Source organism: Danio rerio, chromosome 8, assembly GCF_049306965.1.
Source record: "Danio rerio strain Tuebingen ecotype United States chromosome 8, GRCz12tu, whole genome shotgun sequence".
Lineage (NCBI taxonomy): Eukaryota > Metazoa > Chordata > Actinopteri > Cypriniformes > Danionidae > Danio > Danio rerio.
In genome coordinates this window covers 64,095,001-64,117,500 of record NC_133183.1, presented here as the reverse complement: position 1 = coordinate 64,117,500, position 22,500 = coordinate 64,095,001, and the positions used below count along the sequence as shown (strand labels likewise).

The window sequence follows — 22,500 nt, the reverse complement described above, 5'->3', positions numbered from 1 at the left end:
TTTACCAGAAGTGCCATGGGGTTATTGATGAGCACAGAGAGTCAGGAGCTCAGGTTAACAGCTCATCTGAAAGACGACACTCACTGACAGTATAGAGTCCCCTTCACTATACTGGGGCATTAGGACTCACACAGACCACAGGTTGAGCTCCCCCTGCTGACCACTCCCTAAAGCAGCGGTGTCCGAGCTCGGTCCTGGAGGTCTGGTTACCTGCAGATTTTAGCTTCAACTTGCCTCAACACACCTGCAAGAATGTTTCTGCCTAGTAAGAGCTTGGGTAGCTGGCCCAGGTGTGTCTGATTGGGGTTGGAACTAAACTTTGCAGGACACCATGACCGAGATTGGACACCCCTGCCCTGAAGCAACCTAGCTTTCCCATGAGGTCACACCAACACACACACATGCACACTACACATGCCAGTCCAGCAGGATACACACCTGCAGCTCACACCAGGCGACCTCCACCCAGGTGTCCGTGTCCAGGCCCTTATAGACGGTCTTGAAGGATCCGCGGCCGATCTCGATGTCGAACTTGAGGAATCGTCCGCCGGGAGACGTGGCCACCGCCTTCATCTCCGCCTCCTCCTCGTTATCCTCGCTGGCAGACTTCAGATTCGCTTTCGGCCCGTCAGTAGCGTCCGCTTTAGGGTCTGCTTGCTCCTGCTGCTCTTCTGCAGCTTTCTGACCCTTCTGGCTCTCCGAACTCGACCCATCCTGTAACCAATACACCTGTTATGCAAAACTCACATTTATAAGTGTGTGTGTGTGTGTGTGTGTGTGTGTGTGTCTCCAGCAATGCTCAGCAGTACTGAACTGTGTTTGTTATAATCAGACTTGATGCAGAAACACTTTGATTGACATTCTCCTTGTGTATGTGTCATCAGAGGGGGATAGCCCCGCCCACTAGTGCCCATCTCATTAGCATGTCCAGCAGGCCTGAGTGAGAAGCAGCCGTCTGTCCATTAGCGTGTTTGAGCTGCTGAAGATGATGTCAGCATAGACTAAGTAGATTATAGATGTGGAGTTCTAGATGAACAGAGACAGGAGCCACATCACACACACACTCACACTGAAGCACACACACACACTGCTGTTTCACATCTGTCGCAGAGCCGTCTGTAGCTCCGCCCTCTTCTGAATAGATCTGGTTTGCACTGTAACTGAACACTGAAATCTCCTTGCCTGCAGACCGGAGCGTGTTCGGTCCACGATGGTGCGCAGGTCGATGCTCAGTATTTTATTGTGCTGTTCAGACTCCGGCACACACTCATCCGGCTGCGATTCGTCATTTTCAGTAAACCACAGGCTCCGGCGGATGAATCTCTGGCGTCTGGACGAGGGATACGAGCTGGGGTCGCTGCCCGCCCGCACCAGCGCCGAGTTCTCCAGCTTATTGACATTTCCTTCGCTGATGGTCTCGTAGATGTGGAGCTGCAGATCCCGCTGAGAGCTCGGCACCGATGACGGACAGCAGTCGGCTTTCGGCTCCATGTTTCAACCAATCAGAACTCACGCATGTTCACTAACATCATTTGACTCGTGCATCTGCGGGAACACAACACACACATTAATCACACACACAGGGGAGATTACAAATGAGATGTATTTAACTACATTCATCCTCCTTTGGCTTAGTCTCTTTATTCATCAGGGGTTGACACAGCGGAATGAACCAAAAACTATTCCAACATTTATGCATCAGATGCCTTTTTAGGCTGCAATGCAGTACTGGAAAACACCCATACACACTCATTCACACACACACTCATACACTACGGCCAGTGTAGTTGATCAGTTCCCCTATAGCGCATGTGTTTGGACTGAAACCGGAGGAACCCCATGCCAACATGGGGAGAACATGCAAACTCCACACAGAAACACACACTGACCCAGCCGAGACTCAAACCAGCAACCTTCTGGCTGTGAGGCCACAGTGTGAACCACTGAGCCGCCATGTTGCATTAAAATGATGAAGTAAATGACTGTGTGCATAAGTACAGAAATTAAGTTAGATCAAGTTAACAGTTTTATGTTACTTCAGGTCTTCGACTTTTCTGTCTCTTAAAGGGACAGTTCACCCAAAAATCACTCTCCCTCAAGTGGTTTCAAACCCTTATGAGTTTCCTGATTCTGTTGATCTCTAAATATCATATTTTGCAGTAAAAATATAAAAATATCTTGTCTTGTGTTCAACAGAGTAAATAAACTTAAACTGGTTTGCAACAAGTGAAGAATGACAGAAGTAAATTTTAGTGTGAACTGACCCTTTAAAACACAGGTCATGGCTTCAGTTCTCAAAAACAAAACGTGTTTATTCTTTATATCTTTTTTTTTTTGGAGAGTTGTAGCCATGGCCTGGGTTTTAAAGGGTCAGTTCACACTAAAATTGTACCTTTTGAGTCTTTCTTCTGTTGAACACAAAACAAGATATTTTATTATTTTGAAATGTCCTCTTTTGTGTTCAACAGAACAAAAAACTACTCAAAATGTTTTGGAATCAGTCAGGGATGAAGTAAATGATGATAAAATGTTATTATTTTGTAGTAAACTGTTCCTTTAATGCAAGAAACCTCATTCTGAACCATCAGAAATGTATTTATTTTCACCACAACAAGCCTATTGTGGACAAAATACTGTTTGTTTTTCAATTTAAGCCTGAACTCTAAATGTGTCTTATTTATTTTGCTAGCGCACATTATTAGTCTTAAAGTGAACAATTAATCTGAGTTTGTTTTATTAATCTTTACTCAAAATCTGCTTCTGCTCTGGAAAGGCGGTGATTAGCCACGCCCTCTCTGATCTGATCTGGTTATTTTAATAAAGCCCCGCCCCTACTTAATATTCAGCAGTCTCATTTGAAGATATTTCATTATGCCAAACTAAATTCATTCATTTTCCTTTGGCTTAGTCCCTTATTTATTAGGGGTCACCACAGCAGAATGAACCGCCAACTATTTCAGCATGTTTTACACAGCGGATGCCGTTCCAGCCACAACCCAGTACTGGGAAACACCCATACACACTCATTCTCACACACACACACACACACACACACACACACACACACACACACACACACACACACACACACACACTCATACACTTATACACTATGGCCAATGTAGTTGATCAATTCCCCTATAGTGCACGTGTTTAAGACTCCTAACCCTAACCACACAGAAACAGCAAGTGACCCAGCTGGGACTCAAAACAGAGACCTTCTTGCTGTTAGGACACAGTGCTTACCACTGAGCCACCGTGCCACCCTACCAAATTAAATCTCTATGCAAAATTTTAAAGAGAAAACGATCTATAAAATGCTACTCAAAGGACTCAAAATGCTCAACACGTGTAATTAGTTAAATGAATACACCGATTTTGATGTAGAAAACCAAATTACACACACACACACACACACACACACACACACACACACTTTCAATAAACAAGTTATGCAAGTAAACATGACATTCAGTTTTAATATTCCTTTTAAAAATCATATTTACAGCGTGCAACTAAACTATTTTCTCCTTAATTTAATCTCAAATTTGACAACCAAGCCATTGAGCACTGTCCAAAATATTAAAATTGTGTGTATAAAAAGTTTCATACACTTTTATGCATGCAGACATGTTATTTGTATATACATGGCCACACTTTACCACTTCATAAGATCAAATGTTCCCAAATGCAAATAAATATGACTGAATATAACATTTAAAAAGACCCCATGAAGTTATTATTTCTGGCAATGCTGCAAATGTCCCTTTGTGTTTCATTGAGGAGAAGAAAAATATTAATTATTTCCACAAACAAGGAAACAAGATGCGACGAGGAACCCTGAAGAGGGAAAATAAGAGCATTTCCCTGCTGAATGTTCTCCAATAGTCGCTACACAAGCTTCAGTAATAAACTTTGTTTTCATTTTATTTAACAGGCTATAGTTTCTCTTTAATCAATGAATCGATTGGTGACCCATTTAAACAAACATACGCTTCATTAAATATGCACGTAATGCCATATTATAAAACAGATTGCGCATATTTACGACATTAATTAAATCTGCCAGACAAACCGAGTGGTGGGTCTGTCAAAATGTTCCACGGTAATAAATGAACATTTCATGTATATAAATGAACACAGATTACCTGTTCTGAGGATAACAATGTCCATAAATGTGTCAGAATCTCAAACGAGCGCGATCTCTTATTATTATTATTTATTATTATTATTTACTCGACTAATGCCACTGTAAGAGCCTGGCCTTTAAATGCTAACCCATGCTAATATAAAGAACAACCGCTTAATCAGAATAATGAAACGCTGATAAACGCGATGCATTGTGAATGTTGGTTTCTGAAACGCAAACACTGCGGTAAAGCGAGTCTCGAGATGCTCCAGGAGAACAGGCGTGTGCTGCGCGCTCTCTGCCCGCCCAGGAGGCGCTCTGAGCGGCTGCGGAATGAATGACTGACGGCTGGAGCTCCTGCAGGTGCGACGCGCACAATCATCTAAAACCATCCGGAAAACAACAATTCAGATGCGGACTCACGAGTTCTGGAGCTCCAGGGTGGAGGGTGGTCGGGTTTATCACGACACTCTTTTACCGGCTTTAAATCCGCAATCTCACCTCGGCTTCCCTGGAAATTTCTCCGTGTGAAAAGGAGTGCTGAATCCCTGAATCCTGCAATCCTCCACGCCCATCAGCAGCGGAGCATTCCCAGAATTCAGTCCGATCCTCCTCACATCATCATCATCCTCACCATCATCATCAGATTAACCCCTGCTCATTATACACCTTCATTTCTGTTAAAAAAGAGAGATACTTCACGGAACTTCCCTGCTGCTCTTTTCCAGCAGCATGGCTCTAGACAGGGTTGCCAGATTTTCATAACAAAAATCCCTATGATATTAAAACACAAAAATATGCCATACCCGATAAGTGAAACACACAATTTACATCACTGTATGCATTATACACATTTAAATAAGTAACATTAGTCATTTTAAATCATTTGTCTTGTAAGTTATTTACAATAATTACAGTTCTGAAGCAACTGCAGATGAATAGATGTGCAGGAGTCTGAAGTGTGCATTTTCAGGACTGTAAATGTTAATGTTACTTAAGGACTTAATGTTACTGCGTAAAAAAACGAACAAAATGCATTAAAAAATCAACAAAAAAACTATTCTTTCTAAACTTTATCTCAGTTTCGACATTTCTTTTCAGAATATTAAGTTTAATTAATATCTGTAAACTATAACTATTATTTTTTAAATGATTTATTCGTGTAATCATATTCAGATGCCATTATTGTGTTCTCCTTGGCGCTTGCATCTTTTAGTCATTTGCTTTCAATTAATATATTTTTATAAATTAATATTCACAGATTTTAGTGTTAAATGTTTAGCAAGAAAATGACATGAGTTTGAAACGAGATTAAAGATGATGTCAGTGATTATGTTGGTGGGAATTCATCATAAATGTCTTAAATATTACAACTATTTTAGGTTCCTCAAAGAACATCGATTGTTTTATTTTTACTTTTTCTTTTTTTTCTCACAATTATACATTAATTTATTCATTTTCCTTTAGCTTAGTCTTTATTTCAGGAGTCGCCACAGTGGAATGAACCACTAACTATTCTGTCAACCTCCAACACATAGCAGCTGCCTTTCCAGATACTGAGAAACACCTATAGACACTCACTCCATACACTATGGCCAGTGTAGTTGATCAGTTCCCCTATAGCGCATGTGTTTGGCCTGTGGCGGAAACCGGAGCACCTGGAGGAAACCCACGCCAACACGGGGAGAACATGCAAACTCCACACAGAAACGCCAACTGACCCAGCCGAGACTCGAATCAGCGACCTTCCTGATGTGAGGCCACAGTGCTGACCACCACTACTTACAATTATTTGATTTTATTTTACTTTGAACAGTTAATCAACAGCCAAATATCCACTAGCCTAATTTTACAATCAGCAGCCTAAATAATGAATAAAATGACCATGGTCTAAATCGTCCACCATTTATAGCATGGACAAATTGCATGGATGTTAAATGTTCATCACAGAGCTGACGATGCCAGTTATGATCCTTTATTTTTATTGTAGGAGGACAGAAGAATCATCAGAATGTTGAAAGCAACATTTCTCAAAGTGCATTCCAAGAGTTCCTCACTGAAGAACAGAAGAAACGTCTCTTTGAAGTTTTCAAACCAGATTAGAGCATGTTTATGAATAAATGCAAATCTTTTACCGAGTAAAGCCAGTCATGAAGCAGTATTATTGAGTTTCCTCCTCGTGTAACACAAGCCTCGGTTAGACAATAACAGCTCCGGCTCAGATATTCACTCTGAAACTTGAGTCACTTTCTCTGCACCTACTGACACCAGGTTATGCCTATATACACAAACAAGACTCAGATACAGCTATATACATCTCATATATAAAGCAAGTTTCATCATTACATTCACACAATAAAGTAAAACTGTCATGCTTTTGAACCATACTATAGTAAAGCAATAGGATTCATTTGCTGTGGTGATTCTACAGTTGCTATGGTAACAAAAACTGTAGTAATTGATCTGTAGTGGTGATTCTACAGTTGCTATGGTAACAAAAACTGTAGTAATTGATCTGTTGTGGTGATTATACAGTTGCTATGGTAACACAACAACTACACTAATTGATCTTTTGTGCAATTCTACAGTCGCTATGGAAACAACAATTATAGTAGCTGATCTGTTGTGGTGATTCTACAGTAGCTATGGTAACACGATAACTATAGTAATTGATCTGCTTGTGATGATTTTACAGTTCCTATGGTATCAACAGCTACACTAATTGACCTGTTGTGGTGATTCTACAGTTGCTATGGTAACACAACAACTACATTGATTGATCGGTTGTGACGATTCTACAGTTGCTATGGTAACACAACAACTACAGTAATTGATCTGCTGTGATGATTCTAAAGTTGCTATGGTAACACAACAACAATACTAATTGATCTGTTGTGGGGATATTACAGTTGCTATGGTAACACAACAACTACACTAATATAAACAGATGTCACAGTACTGTAGTGTTCTACAGCTATAGGGTATATTATACTACAATACTCCACAGTTTACAGTGGTAAACACTAAGGTATACTACAGTATTTAATAATATTTAATAATATTATTAATAATAATATTTAATAATATTTAATACTACAGTAATACTACAGCATTTATTAAGAGTGTTTTAAACGCTATACAGTATAATACCGTGTACAATAGTATAGTTCAGAAACACTGTGGTATTTGCTGTGTGTTAGTATTGGTTCAGGCTACAGGTAGTGCTACAGCAGCCCAGGTGGTTGAGACGGTGAACACAGAGACTGAGGACAACGTAAATAGTGTATGAGTGTAAAGCAGACATCAGCGGAGAGATCATATACCGACCGCTGGGAAATCCTGCTGTTCTCCTGATGATCCTGAGGAACTGAAGAGCCCATGGCGGACACTATTGAGCTAAACAGAACCTCTGGACTCCAGGTACGTCTGCCGCTCATGAACCTGCAAACAACAACAACGCAACAGCTGAAAGTCACACACACTGGACAAACACACACACACTCTACTGTGATGAGCTAATCATAGTCATAGTTACTGTATTGTGTCTGAAAAATATAAATCCAATGGCACATCTACCCTGATAGCACACATACAGCAGAGACGTCTATTTGATGTGTGTTTACATCTGGAAGACGTATCTATTAGAGCATTTGCTCGTCTGTAAAACGTCTATGAAATGTCAACTTTCAGATGTTAAATAGATGTTTAGAGTACGCATTTATTAAAGCATTTGCTCATCTGTAAAACATCTATTAGATGTCAATTTCTAGATGTAAAAGAGATGTTTGAATTTATTTAACATGTTCACAATTTAGTGGACCTTTTAAAGATGTTTATCAGACCTTTGAACACAGCTGACATTTACAGAAAAACACGTGTGGGTTTTAAAGAGAAGCAAACGCTCTAATAAATATGACTTTCAGATCAAACATCAAATTAAACATCATTTCATAAATGTTAATATATGTTTAGAACATGTCTTTGTTTAAAATATTTTAAGGCTTTTATCATACATTTGAACACAAAATATGTTTTCAACACTAAAAGAGTGTTTAAACCAAGTCCAATCCCTATACATTTAAATATTGCAATAACTATATTTGCATTATCAAAAAATAATGGCACATTTTTAACCTAAAATGAAAAATACAACAACTGCACAGAAATAAACACGTGAAGAGTGAGAAACATTATTCACATTTACATCTGAAGACTATTATTAAAGCATGTGCTCATCTTTAAAACATCTATTAGATGTCAATATCCAGATGTAAAATAGATGTTTCGACTTTAACACATTTAAATTCAGAATGCTCATTAAATAGACCATTTAAAGATGTTCATCAGACCTTTGAACACAGCGGATAGTGTACAGAAAACTATGTGCTGTTTTAAAGATCTAATAATAAATACGTCTTCCAGATGTAGACACAAACCTAGACGTCTAATGAACGTCACTTTAAACAATAAATGTAGATGCTTAGAATTAACGTTTCAAATTTAGAATGTTCATTCACTGGACCTGTTTTAGATGTTTATCAGATCTTTGAGGCCACAGTGCTAAACACTGAGCCACTGTGTTGCCCTATTATGGATATTTCTCTTGATATATGATTTATTTCCTGTTTTAGAGTTGGTATGAACAGTATTATTTTTCAGTATGATTACCAACTGAAATGGAGAATTTTCTGGGGGCGGGGTTTAGTTTTGAGCTCCTCCATCAGCCAATCAGAGTCATTACAGTATAATTAGGTATCGGTAGAAACCCATTTGCCAATTAGTTAATCTGATATTCTTATATTCCAGCATGATGAAGTCCACATTAATCAAAATAATCATCAAAGCTGCAGACGAGCATTACTGACTCTTAATCTCAGGCCTCAGACGTGCATGTGCTGGTCCAGAGGATGTGTTGATGGCAGTGGCTTCAGTAGGTGAACAGCAGGAGGAAGTGAAGCCGGTTTATGAAATGCCACTTCCAGTGAAGTGTGTGTGCACTGTGCATGTGGAAGTGTGTGTGTGTGTGTGTGTGTGTGTGTGTGTGTGTGTGTGTTCTGATCTAATCTTCAGCAGCACTGCATCCAGCAGAGTCTTTCCCATTGTTATGATGAGCGATTACTGTGGGCAATGTCTGATGTCCATACAGTGCTGGCCTGTGTGTGTGTGTGTGTGTGTGAGTGAGTAAATGTGTTTAGTGCTGAGTACACTAGAGGTGAAAATGTGTGTGTGTGTGTGTGTGTGTGTGTGTGTGTGTGTGTGTGTGTGTGTGTGTGTGTGTGTGTGTGTGTGTGTGTGTGTGTGCAGTGTAACTAAAAGCTCTGTAGAGAATCAGACCAATGTAATTTCCCAATGGAGGGTCGATGAGCTGCTGGAACACACTCAACAGCAGGAGAGAGAGAGAGAGAGATGGAGAGTCTCTGTCAATATAACTGCACAGTCAACAGAGCAATACTGAGAAGACGGATGACAAGAAATAAAGGAATGAAGATGGAAACTCTGAAGGAGTAGAGAGTATTATTTAAAGACAGCGTCACATTCAGAGATGCATCCGGCAGCTCTCATCCCGCTGCGCCCGCTCAGTACCAGACCACGTGGGAAAGCTGCGTTGCTGCTGGAAGTGGTGTTAGTGAGACCAGCTGTGTGGTGCCTAACACCCCAGTATAGTGAAGGGGACTCTATACTCCAAACTACGGGGAAAACGGAGCACCCGGTGGAAACCCACGCCAACAAGGGGAGAACATGCAAACTCCACACAGAAACACATGCTGAGCCAGCCGGGACTCAAACCAGCGACCTTCTTGCTGTGAGGCCACAGTGCGACACCACTGTGCCACCCTGTCGCCCTCTAGTCAAACATCCAATAGAAGCGTGCAGAAATATGCAGTGCTGATCAGAGTGTGTGGTGCATGTGGAGAGGAGCGAGTGTGTGTTCCTGTGCTGATGCGTCTCTCTTCCTCTCTCTCTCTGGTCAGGTGTCTCGCGCTCCTCTGAATATGAATCATTACGCTAATAAGAAGAGTGCGGCGGAGAGCATGCTGGATGTGGCTCTGCTGATGGCCAACGCGTCGCAGCTGAAGGCGGTTCTGGAGCAGGGGCCCCAGTTCAGCCTCTACACCTCCCTGATCACACTCATCAGCCTGTCCCTCTGTCTGCAGGTGCTGGTGGGCATCCTGCTCATCTTCATAGGTGATCAACAACACACACACACACACACATAATGTGTGTCGTGTCATGAACACACATCTGACTCACTAGAGCACAACTCATTAAAACACTTCCGTACAAATATGTTTGCTCATATATATATATATATACACACCCACCGGCCACTTTATTAGGTACACTTGACTAGTACCAGGTTAGCCACTTTTGCCTTCAGAACTGCCTTAATCGTTGGTGTCAGAGATTCAGCAAGCTACTGGAAATATTCCTCAGAGATTTTGCTCCATATTGTCATGATAGCATCACACAGTTGCTGCAGATTTGTCGGCTGCACATCCATGATGCCAATCTCCCGTTCCACCACATCCCAAAGCTGCTCTATTGGATTGAGTTCTTTCTATCAGCTGGAACCAGTCTGGCCATTCTCCTCTGACCTCTGGCCTCATCAACAAGGCATTTGCGCCCACAGAACTGCCGCTCACTGGATATGTCCTCTTTGTCGGAGCATTCTCTGTAAACCCTAGAGATGGTTGTGCGTGAAAATCCCAGTAGGTCAGCAGTTTCTGAAATACTCAGAGCAGCCCGTCTGGCAGCAACAACCATGCCACGCTCAAAGTCACTTAAATCCCCTTTCTTCCCCATTCTGATGCTCGCTCTGAACTGCAGCAGATCGTCTTGACCATGTCTACATGCCTAAATGCAGTGAGCTGCTGCCATGTGATTGGCTGATTAGACATTTGTGTTAACAAGCAGTTCAAAGGTGTACCTAATAAAGTGGCCGGTAAATATATGTGTGTGTGTGTGTGTGTGTGTGTGTGTGTGTGTGTGTGTGTGTGTGTGTGTATAGAGAGCCTCCTTAAATGCATATAACTCTGTTCTTTCATCATTTGTTCCATTCACTAGTTATTAAATAGTTAATTGTACACGACATATAAAGCTGGTAGTTTGACTATATGTGTGTGATTGTAACATTCAGACACTGACATTTTTGTGGATTCGTCTTTGCAGAATCACAGTCTTCAATCTTTTAGATTCGTCTTATCACTCTTATCTACCTACCCTTTAAAACATCATGCACTGATCTGAACAATCAGGCCTAACACCAGTGTCTGAGAGGACACAGAGCAGGAGTCCATCACTGTCAGCAGCAGATGTACAGGAGAAACGCTGGCAACAGATGCAGGCTGCCATTAGTGTGGTTTGCAGAAGCTCTCTTTGCATTAGTCCACACTGACCAAACACTCCGAGGGCCTTTCAGCAGCAGCAGCAGCATTTAACCACATCCACCTCAAGAAATACTACAGTTCCATAACCCTTCACCATTACACCAACAGATTACGCTTAGTGAATGCCATCACTCCTGTCTAGACAACCCTTCCCTTACAATCAGGTGAAGAAGAGTGATGACAGATGAGCTCCAGCATGTCAGTGTTTTGGTATAACAGTATCGGCACATCGGTTTCTGGAGAAATTCTTCAGATTGGCTGATAAAGTGGCGGTAACGCTGGCCAGGATCAGCTTCTGTGGAATGAACAGGTTCTTGAACACACAGAGGGTGAAAATAGAGGCGAGACTAGTGAACACAGCAGGGATAAGAGCAGAGACCAGAACATACACACTGCTGATCCACCAAAGCACTGCTCAGCTCACAGACATCTTCATCCAGCAGAATACTCTATTAACAACTACTGCTATTAACATGAGCTCAAATGCTTCTCATTATAGATGATGTAATGGGTTAACTAGCCTAAACAGTGGATCAACAGATGATCTGATTGGTTAACTAGACTAACCAGTGGATCAACAGATGATCTGATTGGTTAACTCGCCTAACCGGTGGATCAACAGATGATCTGATTGGTTAACTAGACTAACCAGTGGATCAACAGATGATGTGATTGGTTAACTAGACTAACCAGTTTATCAACATATGATGTGGTTGGTTAACTAGACTAACCAGTGGATCAACAGATGATATGATTGGTTAACTAGACTAACCAGTGGATCAACAGATGAAGAGATTGGATAACTAGACTAACTAGTTTATCAACAGATGATGTGATTGGTTAACTAGACTAACCAGTGGATCAACAGATGAGGTGATTGGTTAACTAGACTAACCAGTGGATCAACAAATGAGGTGATTGGTTAACTAGACTAACCAGTGGATCAACAGATGATGTGGTTGGTTAACTAGACTAACCAGTGGATCAACAGATGATCTGATTGGTTAACTAGACTAACCAGTAAATCAACAGATGATGTGATTGTTTAACTAGACTAACCAGTGGATCAACAGATGATATGATTAGTTAACTAGACTAACCAGTGGATCAACAGATGATATGATTGGTTAACTAGACTAACCAGTGGATCAACAGATGATGTGATTGGTTAACTAGACTAACTAGTTTATCAACAGATGATGTGGTTGGTTAACTAGACTAACCAGTGGATCAACAGATGATATGATTGGTTAACTAGACTAACCAGTGGATCAACAGATGATGTGATTGGTTAACTAGACTAACTAGTTTATCAACAGATGATGTGATTGGTTAACTAGACTAACCAGTGGATCAACAAATGAGGTGATTGGTTAACTAGACTAACCAGCGGATCAACAGATGATGTGGTTGGTTAACTAGACTAACCAGAGGATCAACAGATGATCTGATTGGTTAACTAGACTAACCAGTAAATCAACAGATGATGTGATTGGTTAACTAGACTAACCAGTGGATCAACAGATGATGTGGTTGGTTAACTAGACTAACCAGTGGATCAACAGATGATGTGGTTGGTTAACTAGACTAACCAGTGGATCAACAGATGATGTGGTTGGTTAACTAGACTAACCAGTGGATCAACAGATGATCTGATTGGTTAACTAGACTAACCAGTAAATCAACAGATGATGTGATTGGTTAACTAGACTAACTAGTTTATCAACAGATGATGTGATTGGTTAACTAGACTAACCAGTGGATCAACAAATGAGGTGATTGGTTAACTAGACTAACCAGTGGATCAACAGATGATGTGGTTGGTTAACTAGACTAACCAGTGGATCAACAGATGATATGATTGGTTAACTAGACTAACCAGTGGATCAACAGATGATGTGATTGGTTAACTAGACTAACTAGTTTATCAACAGATGATGTGATTGGTTAACTAGACTAACCAGTGGATCAACAGATGATGTGATTGGTTAACTAGACTAACTAGTTTATCAACAGATGATGTGATTGGTTAACTAGACTAACCAGTGGATCAACAGATGATGTGATTGGTTAACTAGACTAACTAGTTTATCAACAGATGATGTGGTTGGTTAACTAGACTAACTAGTTTATCAACAGATGATGTGGTTGGTTAACTAGACTAACCAGTGGATCAACAGATGATGTGATTGGTTAACTAGACTAACTAGTTTATCAACAGATGATGTGATTGGTTAACTAGACTAACCAGTGGATCAACAGATGAGGTGATTGGTTAACTAGACTAACCAGTGGATCAACAAATGAGGTGATTGGTTAGCTAGACTAACCAGTGGATCAACAGATGATGTGGTTGGTTAACTAGACTAACCAGTGGATCAACAGATGATCTGATTGGTTAACTAGACTAACCAGTAAATCAACAGATGATGTGATTGGTTAACTAGACTAACCAGTGGATCAACAGATGATGTGGTTGGTTAACTAGACTAACCAGTGGATCAACAGATGATGTGGTTGGTTAACTAGACTAACCAGTGGATCAACAGATGATCTGATTGGTTAACTAGACTAACCAGTGGATCAACAGATGATGTGGTTGGTTAACTAGACTAACCAGTGGATCAACAGATGATGTGGTTGGTTAACTAGACTAACCAGTGGATCAACAGATGATCTGATTGGTTAACTAGACTAACCAGTGGATCAACAGATGATCTGATTGGTTAACTAGACTAACCAGTGGATCAACAGATGATGTGATTGGATATAATTATTTAGTCATTAAATTGATTCATTAAAATGACTCCAGAACTGATTCACTCAGATCGTGTTCAATCATGAGGCATCTGTACTCAAGAACACACAACAGTGTGTGTGTGAGTGTGAGTGTGTGTGTGTGTGTGTGTGTGTTCTGCTGCTGAGGAGACACTCATCTATTATGGAGGAGTTTTAGTCTCAGCAAAAATGCTGCTGCTTGGGTTTTTTGTTCTTTATGAAACATCTTTACAGCCGCGCCAGAGTAACTGAAGGGATCCAAAGCATTATATTCTTATGTTGAAATATTGATTAATATGGAGAATGACTGAGTGAATCAGTGAACTGTATTGAGCACAGATCTGCTTCAGGAACACTCTGTGAAAGTCAATCTGAATTCAGGATTAGAAGAGCAACTCATAACAATGGCCTCACAATACACTCTCATGTCTCTGTGTTTGACCTACATATCAGCAGAACCTTTCTCTCTCTCTGTGTGTGTGTGTGTGTGTGTGTGTGCAGTTCTGCGTCCCTGCTGACCTCAGGCGTCTCTCTGAAGAGCCTTTCATTTGTGTTGTCACTGTGTTGTGATGTCATGTGATGTGTTATGTTTGGTTGCGTTGTGTTGATGTGTGTGTGTGTGTTGTGTGTTTTGCGAGCGCAGTGAAGTGGAACGTGAATGATGAACAAAAGCACCTGCGTCTGAATCTGCTGGAGAACATCACCACCGGCTGCATCTTCATCATCGTCGTCATCAACGTCTTCATCACTGCTTTTGGGGTCCAGCAGCCTAATCCGGGAGTCTGACAGGAGTTTGCGCGCACACACACACACACACACACACACACACACACACACACACACACACACACACACACACACACACACACACACACACACACAATTATTTAATATGTAAAATACTGTATATATGTAAATATGCATAGTGTGAATGATGTGACGGTGGCTCAGTGGTGTTGCACTGTGGCCTAACAGCACTCAGGTCACCGGTTTGAGTCCCGGCTGGGTCAGTTGGTGTTTCTGTGTGGAGTTTGCATGTTCTCCCCGTGTTGGCGTGGGTTTCCTCCTGGTGCTCCGGTTTCCCCCACAGTCCAAACACATGCGCTATAGGGGAACTGATCTGGCCATAGTGTATGAGTTTGTGAATGAGTGTGCATGGGTGTTTCCCAGTACTGGGTTGCTGCTGGAAGGGTGTCCGCTGTGTAAAACATATGCTGGAATAGTTGGCGGTTCATTCCGCTGTGGTGACCCCTGATGAATAAAGGGACTCAGCCGATGGAACATGAATGAATGATGTGTGTTTTGATATTCTGCAATTATTATTGTTCATTTAAAGCTTTTGGTTTTGACTCTAATAAAAAACAATTCAAGCAACATCCATAATCATAGAGAAGTGTCACTCATCTGAGGTATCTGACGAACATCACACTGGGTTTGACATGAAGGGAAAAACACATGTATTAAGCTCAATATAGGACAAATCGTCCTCAAATCTGTTTCAAATCAGTTCACATGTTTTTATTAAAGCGACAGTACAGCCCAAAACAAACATGTCCTCATCAGTTCATCACACTCAAGAGGCTGTACACCTTCATGTGATTATGTTGAACTCAAAACAAGATATTCTGAAGAATGCTGGAGGAAACAGTCATAGTAGAACTGAAATACTGTGGAAGTGGAGTCTGTGTTTTCCAGAATCCTTCATTAGTGTTCAACAGAAGAGAGAAACTCAAACAGGTTTGGAGGAGGAAATGGGGTCCTGCCCCTTTAAGAAAACTTAATATCCAAACCGTTCATACAGGAGGAACCGACTCTCCTTATCTGTGGTAGTCAGTGACCTTTGTAGTGTAAACTTTACAAGAACACAGACAAAAGCTGAAGTGAAAGCACAGAAGCACAGACCCAGAGGATTAGAATAAGCTGAAGTATCTGAACCAGCTTTTATTAGCGGAAGCGCTTTTGTTTATGCTTTATTTAAAGGGACAGAACACCCTGAAGCGGGCAGTCAATTCTTCATCCGACACTTTTCCAAACCTGAATTTTCTCCTTCTGTAGTATGTTTGTCATGTTCATGTCTTAATGACGCCAAGTTGGAACAAGTGTCTTCGTTATTTACAGTCTGCCTTAGGCCCAATCCCAATTCTATTATGTTCCCCTTCCTCCTTACAACCGAGGGTTAAGGGGAAGGGCTTTAAAATGTACCCCTGAGAATTGGGACAGCACTACAGCACCTGCACATGTCACCATATCTCATCACCATCTCTTGCTTCACATGAGGTCAGACGATGGCGACTGCTGGAGTTACTCCAGTTGTGTTATTTACTGGTGTTTATCTTCAGGAAATCACTGGAGGCAGATATTATGTTATCATGAGAATATAATGTGGCAATAAGATCATAACAGTGCTGTGCATTTACACATTGGCCATATTCATCAATGTAAACAGCTCATTCACAGACTCTAGACATCACTGACCGGGTATTGGAGTGTCAGAATGTTGTGGGACTGCTGTACAGGAGTTTTGGATCGCCAAATTTAGCATTTTTTAGCGCTTTTATTTTTAAAGCATTACGGTAAACACGAACGCAGTTATGAATATATTAAAACATGTGTTTGTTTGTTAAAAAAATTCATTATGAGGACAAAAATACTCATTTGTGGACCTCCCTACTTACCGTTGTGGCTGGTGTATTGGGGGAATTTTCTTACCGCTTGGTTTTGAGTGTGATCCTGAAAAATCTTCGATTGAAGGGCTATTCCCCCCTTCCCCCAGCTAAAGAGAATTGGGACACCCCTACCCCTTCACAAGAACGCGCAAAAAGAGAGGTAGGGGTAAGGGCTAAGACAGTCCGGTCCAAACTGAGTTTAGCTCCAGCCTGCTTCAACACACCTGCCAGGAAGTTTCTAGTAAATCTAATAAGAGCTTGATTAGCTGCTTCAGGTGTGTTGGATTAGGGTTGGAGCTAAACTCTCCAGAACAGCCCTCCAGGACCGAGTCTGGACACTCTGCAGTAGATCATGTAACTCAGGGGTGTCACAACTCAGGTCCTGGAGGGCCAGTGTACTGGAGAGTCTAGGTCCAACCCTAGCTAAACTCAGCAGAACACCGGCCCTCCAAGACCGACTTTGGACACCCCTGATGCAGTTTGACGTGAGGAATGTTCTGCTGTCCTCTGCTGGCCTGATCCGGCACTTACATGAGAAAATGATCTGAAGAGAGTCGAGTCTGCAGCACTCGTACTGAAGTCAGGGGTTTTATTCCCACACAGTCATCAACACTTCAGAAATAGTTTGTTTGCTGCTTTTAGTTCGCTTGACACAGCCTGCTTGACTACACTTGTACCTGATTATTTAAGCTGTGCGTTCAGATGACGCTCCTCATCTCTCTGTAAACATGTTCACTGTGTGCTAACACTGCAGTGCTGGTCATTATTTATATACACTGATTAATACTCAAGTCACCTGCAAACATTCACAACGGCACAAGAGGCAACTCACACATGATGAACATTCACAACTGGCCAGGGCTGCGTTTCCCAAAAGCATCGTAAGCCTAAGAAGTTCGTAGAAATGATCGTACGACTGATCTTAATATTACGGTCTGTTTCCCAAAAGCATCGTAACTTAAGTAGCACTTGAAATTCTTCGTGGATCTACGAGTGCTCTGGAGTAATCGTAAAGCCTTAAGTGCATCGTAAGGAGACAGAGTTATGAGGGCACCTGCTGGACAACCGGCAAATTGCACCTACAATTTACTTCTCTTCAAAGTCATTATTCATTTTATTTGTACGTATATCTCTATTCATTTATATTTTCTACACATTACACAATTCAATATACAAATAATAATAATTAATAATTAGGCTAAACTTTTCAAAAATAAATGTAAGAGCTTATTTATTTATTTATTTATTTACTTATTTATTTATTTTGATGTGAGATAAGCAATTTTTGATAAAGAAATTGATAAATAATTCTACTTAATTAAGGTTTCATATAAATATCGAAAATGATGCTGATGTCATTTCCGGCAAGGACTGTTAGAATTAGTTTTATGCGAGATTGGAGCAAGACAGTGTTTTTACAGTACGACATTTCCAGTTAATTTATGTTTTTAAACTGGCTCAAAAATATTTTTTTTTATGTTATTCGAGTTGAATATACATTCACACAAGTAGAAGAAGAATTATATGGATTGCTATAACATGTGCAACAATAACGAGCCATTCTATAGCGTGACATTTCAGCACTTAACAAACGGATAGCGACTCCTAAGTTGCACTTAAAGCTGGGCTACGTGCAATTGTGTTAAGTGCATTTTTGGGAAACGCACGTGAAACAATAACGAACGTTCGCAAAATGACTCGTAGAAAACGCTCTTAAGTGCTAAGATCAATCGTTATCGGGAAACGCAGCCCAGAGTGTTTCAAATGAACTCTTCATACTGATCTGTGGCCAGTGTCCAGTGCAATAATTCAACAACAACACACAATTAATAAAGAGACAATCATTCAAACACCAGAGCTCATCAAAAGAACGCGCAGCTGAGGATTTATCTGTTGGAGGAGTGCTGGTCAGCGTCTGTGCTGCTCATGTGGAGCGGTGTGTGTGTGTGTGCTCCAGATCGGATCCTGAAGCAGCAGCCGACAGTCATACGGAGGATGGAGAATCACAGAACACTGACACGGGTGGAGCTGGACACACCTGCACACACACACACACACACACACACACACACACACACACACACACACACACAGTTAACAATCAACAGTCTGACAGCTAGACCTTTCACTGACTGGTCTTCTGTGTGGTTGTTAGGCAGCTGCAGTGGTTGCTAGGCTGAGTCATGGCTACAATGTTTCAAATTTGTTACTAATATGTTAATGGTGGCTAAGCAGTTGCTAGGCTGTTGATACAACGTTTCAAAATTGTTACTGGTGTGTTGGTGGTGGCTAGACTGTTCTGTGTCATTGTTATGGTGTTGCAAAATTGTTACTAACGTGTTGGTGGTTGCTAAGGGGTTGCTAGGCTGAGGTGAGTCATTGCTACAATGTTTCAAAATTGTTTCTAGAGTGATGGTGGTTGATATGTGGTTGCTAGGCTGTTCTGAGTCATGGCTGCAACGTTTCAAAATTGTTACTAGAGTGTTGGGGGTTGCTAAGTAGTTGCTAGGGAAAATACGTTTATATATCACTCTTTTAAACTTTAAAAAATAATGTATACGGTGTGTGTGTGTGTGTGTGTGTGTGTGTGTGTGTCCTCACGTGTGTGGGGCGCTGAGGACTCCTGAGTGCTGTTTTGCTCTGTCAGTCCCGCTGTTATTGTTGTTGTTGTTATTATAGTTGTGGTTGTGGTTGTTGATGTTGTTATTGTTGTTGATGTTCTTATAGTTGTTGTTGTTGTTGAGGTTGTTGTTGTGATTGTTTTGATTGTTGTTGTTTGTGTTCTTCTGGCTGTGCAGCATCTCTCTCTGCATCTCGGCCTCTGCAATGTTCAGCTGTTGCCATAACTCAGTGTTTCTCGCTCTGTAAGACACAGATTACAGTCATCATTATCACACAGCGTCTGATTGAGCTGCTGATGGTATCACATTCTCATATTGTGACTAATTACTGAAATTTTGATCACAATATACGATATTATCACCAAAGTGACCGTTATGCCCCTTTTTACAATATATAAAATGTGTGTGTGTGTGTATGTGAGTGTGTGTCACCTGTCGATCCTCCTCTTCTCTTCTCGTTTGACACATCCCCGTAGACAGGAAGTGATGAAGATGACACTCATGAAGAGGATGATGGCGCAGCTGATGAAGGACAGAAGCAGAGCTAAACGGAAGCCCTTGTCTTCGAAATGGGACAGAGCTGCGCTCACACACACACACACACACACACACACACTCAGATAAGTTGAGTATTCTTGACAAATCATTCATAAATCCTGGGTTTAAATACATTTCTAATATATGTGAGTGTGCAGTGAGTATACAGTGTTTGTAGTGTGCAGTGAGTATGCAGTAAGTATGCAGTACGTGTCCCATATGCAGTGTGTATATTATGTGGTGAGTATGCAGTGTGTGCAGCAACTATGCAGTATGCAGTGTGCATGCAGTATGCAGCGTTTATGCAGTATACAGTGAGTGTGCAGTGAGTTTAGTAGTGAGTATGCAGTGTGCATGTAGTATGCAGCGTTTATGCAGTATACAGTGAGTGTGCAGTGAGTTTAGTAGTGAGTATGCAGTGTGCATGTAGTATGCAGCGTTTATGCAGTATACAGTGAGTGTGCAGTGAGTTTAGTAGTGAGTATGCAGTGTGCATGTAGTATGCAGCGTTTATGCAGTATACAGTGAGTGTGCAGTGAGTTTAGTAGTGAGTATGCAGTGTGCATGTAGTATGCAGCGTTTATGCAGTATACAGTGAGTGTGCAGTGAGTTTAGTAGTGAGTATGCAGTGTGCATGTAGTATGCAGCGTTTATGCAGTATACAGTGAGTGTGCAGTGAGTTTAGTAGTGAGTATGCAGTGTGCATGTAGTATGCAGCGTTTATGCAGTAGACAGTGAGTGTGCAGTGAGTTTAGTAGTGAGTATGCAGTGTGAATGCAAAATACAATGAACAGGCAGTAACTATGAAGTATGCAGTGAGTCTAGTAGTGACTATGCAGTATGCAGTGTTTATACAGTGATAATAGTAGTGAGTATACAGTGAGCATGTAGCGTGAGTATGCAGTGTGTGTGCAGTATGCAGTGAGTATGCATTGTGCGTGCAGTGAGTATACAGTGTATTTGTGTGTGTAGTGAATATGCATTGTATGTGTGTGTGTGTGTGTTTGTGCAGTGAGTATGCATTGTGCGTGCAGTGAGTATACAGTGAGTTTGTGTAGTGAGTATGCATCGTGTGTGTGTGTGTGTGCAGTGAGTATGCATTGTGTGTGCGTGTGGGCAGTGAGTATGCATTATGTGAGCAGTAAGTATGCAGTGTGTGCAGTGAGTATCCAGTGCGTGAGTGTGTGTGCGCAGTAAGTATACAGTGTGTGTAAAGTGAGTATGCATTGTGTTAGCGGTGAGTATACAGTGAGCATTCAGCGAGAGTATGCAGTGTGTGTGCAGTATGCAGTGAGTATGCATTGTGCGTGCAGAGAGTATAAATTGTGTTTGCGTGTGTGTGTGTGTGTGTGTGTGTGTGTGTGCAGTAAGTATGCATTGTGTGAGCAGTGAGTATACAGTAAATGTGTGTGTGTGTGTGTGTGTGTGTGCAGTGAGTATACAGTTTGTGCAGTGAGAATCCAGTGCTTGTGTGTGTGTGTGTGTGCGCGCGCAGTAAGTATACAGAGTTTGCAGTGAGTATACAGTGTGTTTGTGTGTGTGTGTGTGTGCAGTCAGTATACAGTGAGACTGTGTGTATGTGTGTGTGTGTGCAGTGAGTATACAGTTTGTTTTTGTGTGTGTGTGTGTGCAGTGAGTATACAGTAAGAGTGTGTGTATGTGTGTGTGTGCAGTGAGTATACAGTGTGTGCAGTGAGTATCCAGTGTGTGTGTGTGTTTGCGCAGTAAGTATACAGTGTTTGCAGTGAGTATACAGTGTGTTTGTGTGTGTGTGTGTGTGTGTGTGTGCAGTGAGTATACAGTGAGAGTGTGTGTATGTGTGTGTGTGTGCAGTGAGTATACAGTGTGTGTGTGTGTGTGTGTGTGTGTGTGTGTGCAGTGAGTATACAGTGTGTGTGTGTGTGTGTTTGTGCAGTGAGTATACAGTGTGTGTGTGTGTGCAGTGAGTATACAGTGTGTGTGTGTGTGTGTGTGTGTGTGTGTGTGTGTGTGTGTGTGTGTGTGTTTGTGCAGTGAGTATACAGTGTGTGTGTGTGTGTGTGTGTGCAGTGAGTATACAGTGTGTGTGTGTGTGTGTGTGTGTGTGTGTGTGTGCAGTGAGTATACAGTGTGTGTGTGTGTGTGTGTGTGTGTGCAGTGAGTATACAGTGTGTGTGTGTGTGTGTGTGTGTGTGTGTGCAGTGAGTATACAGTGTGTGTGTGTGTGTGTGCAGTGAGTATACAGTGTGTGTGTGTGTGTGTGTGTGTGTGTGTGTGTGTGTGTGTGTGTGTGTGTGTGCAGTGAGTATACAGCGTGTGTGTGTGTGTGTGTTTGTGCAGTGAGTATACAGTGTGTGTGTGTGTGTGTGTGTGCAGTGAGTATACAGTGTGTGTGTGTGTGT

General features: G+C 41.5%; 3 protein-coding genes across 11 annotated transcripts in view; 1 reads left to right on the top strand and 2 right to left on the bottom strand.

Annotated features, from left to right (window-relative positions):
* LOC101883538 (serine/threonine-protein kinase WNK2) overlaps positions 1–4,767 on the bottom strand; it is a 50,850-nt gene extending 46,083 nt beyond the window's left edge. For 4 of the 7 annotated variants that reach the window (XM_073911329.1, XM_073911330.1, XM_073911331.1 and 1 more), the window contains exons 1-3: positions 4,553–4,767; positions 1,183–1,545; positions 439–714 (exon numbers count right to left, since the gene is read on the bottom strand). In XM_073911329.1, coding sequence (XP_073767430.1) covers positions 439–714; positions 1,183–1,491 — 585 coding nt within the window. In that variant the 5' untranslated portion in view covers positions 1,492–1,545; positions 4,553–4,767. Of the gene's footprint in view, positions 1–438; positions 715–1,182; positions 1,546–4,148; positions 4,504–4,552 lie in introns of those variants that run through there. The other 3 variants (XM_073911332.1, XM_073911334.1, XM_073911328.1) reach the window with 2 other exon arrangements.
* Positions 4,768–7,299: 2,532 nt separating this feature from the next.
* Positions 7,300–15,836, top strand: LOC141375946 (ninjurin-1-like). Its single transcript, XM_073911344.1, has 3 exons — positions 7,300–7,549; positions 10,102–10,315; positions 14,939–15,836. Exons 1-3 carry the CDS (start codon positions 7,508–7,510, stop codon positions 15,079–15,081), a joined length of 399 nt encoding a protein of 132 aa, XP_073767445.1. The 5' UTR covers positions 7,300–7,507; the 3' UTR covers positions 15,082–15,836.
* Positions 15,837–17,533: 1,697 nt separating this feature from the next.
* Positions 17,534–22,500, bottom strand: part of susd3 (sushi domain containing 3) — an 8,904-nt gene continuing 3,937 nt past the window's right edge. Inside the window, exons 3-6 of one of the 3 annotated variants that reach the window (XR_012384820.1) lie at positions 20,015–20,162; positions 19,563–19,823; positions 18,707–18,999; positions 17,534–17,812 (exon numbers count right to left, since the gene is read on the bottom strand). Coding sequence is in view for 2 of the 3 variants with exons in the window: in XM_073911342.1 (XP_073767443.1) it covers positions 18,870–18,999; positions 19,563–19,823; positions 20,015–20,162 (539 nt within the window). In the remaining variant the exon portion in view is untranslated. Of the gene's footprint in view, positions 19,000–19,562; positions 19,824–20,014; positions 20,163–22,500 lie in introns of all 3 variants that reach the window. The other 2 variants (XM_073911343.1, XM_073911342.1) reach the window with 2 other exon arrangements.

Excerpts from the sequence above, each read along its gene's own strand:
- LOC141375946 (XM_073911344.1), top strand. The coding sequence starts at position 7,508 with ATGGCGGACACTATTGAGCTAAACAGAACCTCTGGACTCCAG. Across the intron at positions 7,550-10,101 it reads ACAGAACCTCTGGACTCCAG|GTGTCTCGCGCTCCTCTGAA; the intron begins GTACGTCTGCCG and ends CTCTCTGGTCAG. Across the intron at positions 10,316-14,938 it reads CATCCTGCTCATCTTCATAG|TGAAGTGGAACGTGAATGAT; the intron begins GTGATCAACAAC and ends TTGCGAGCGCAG.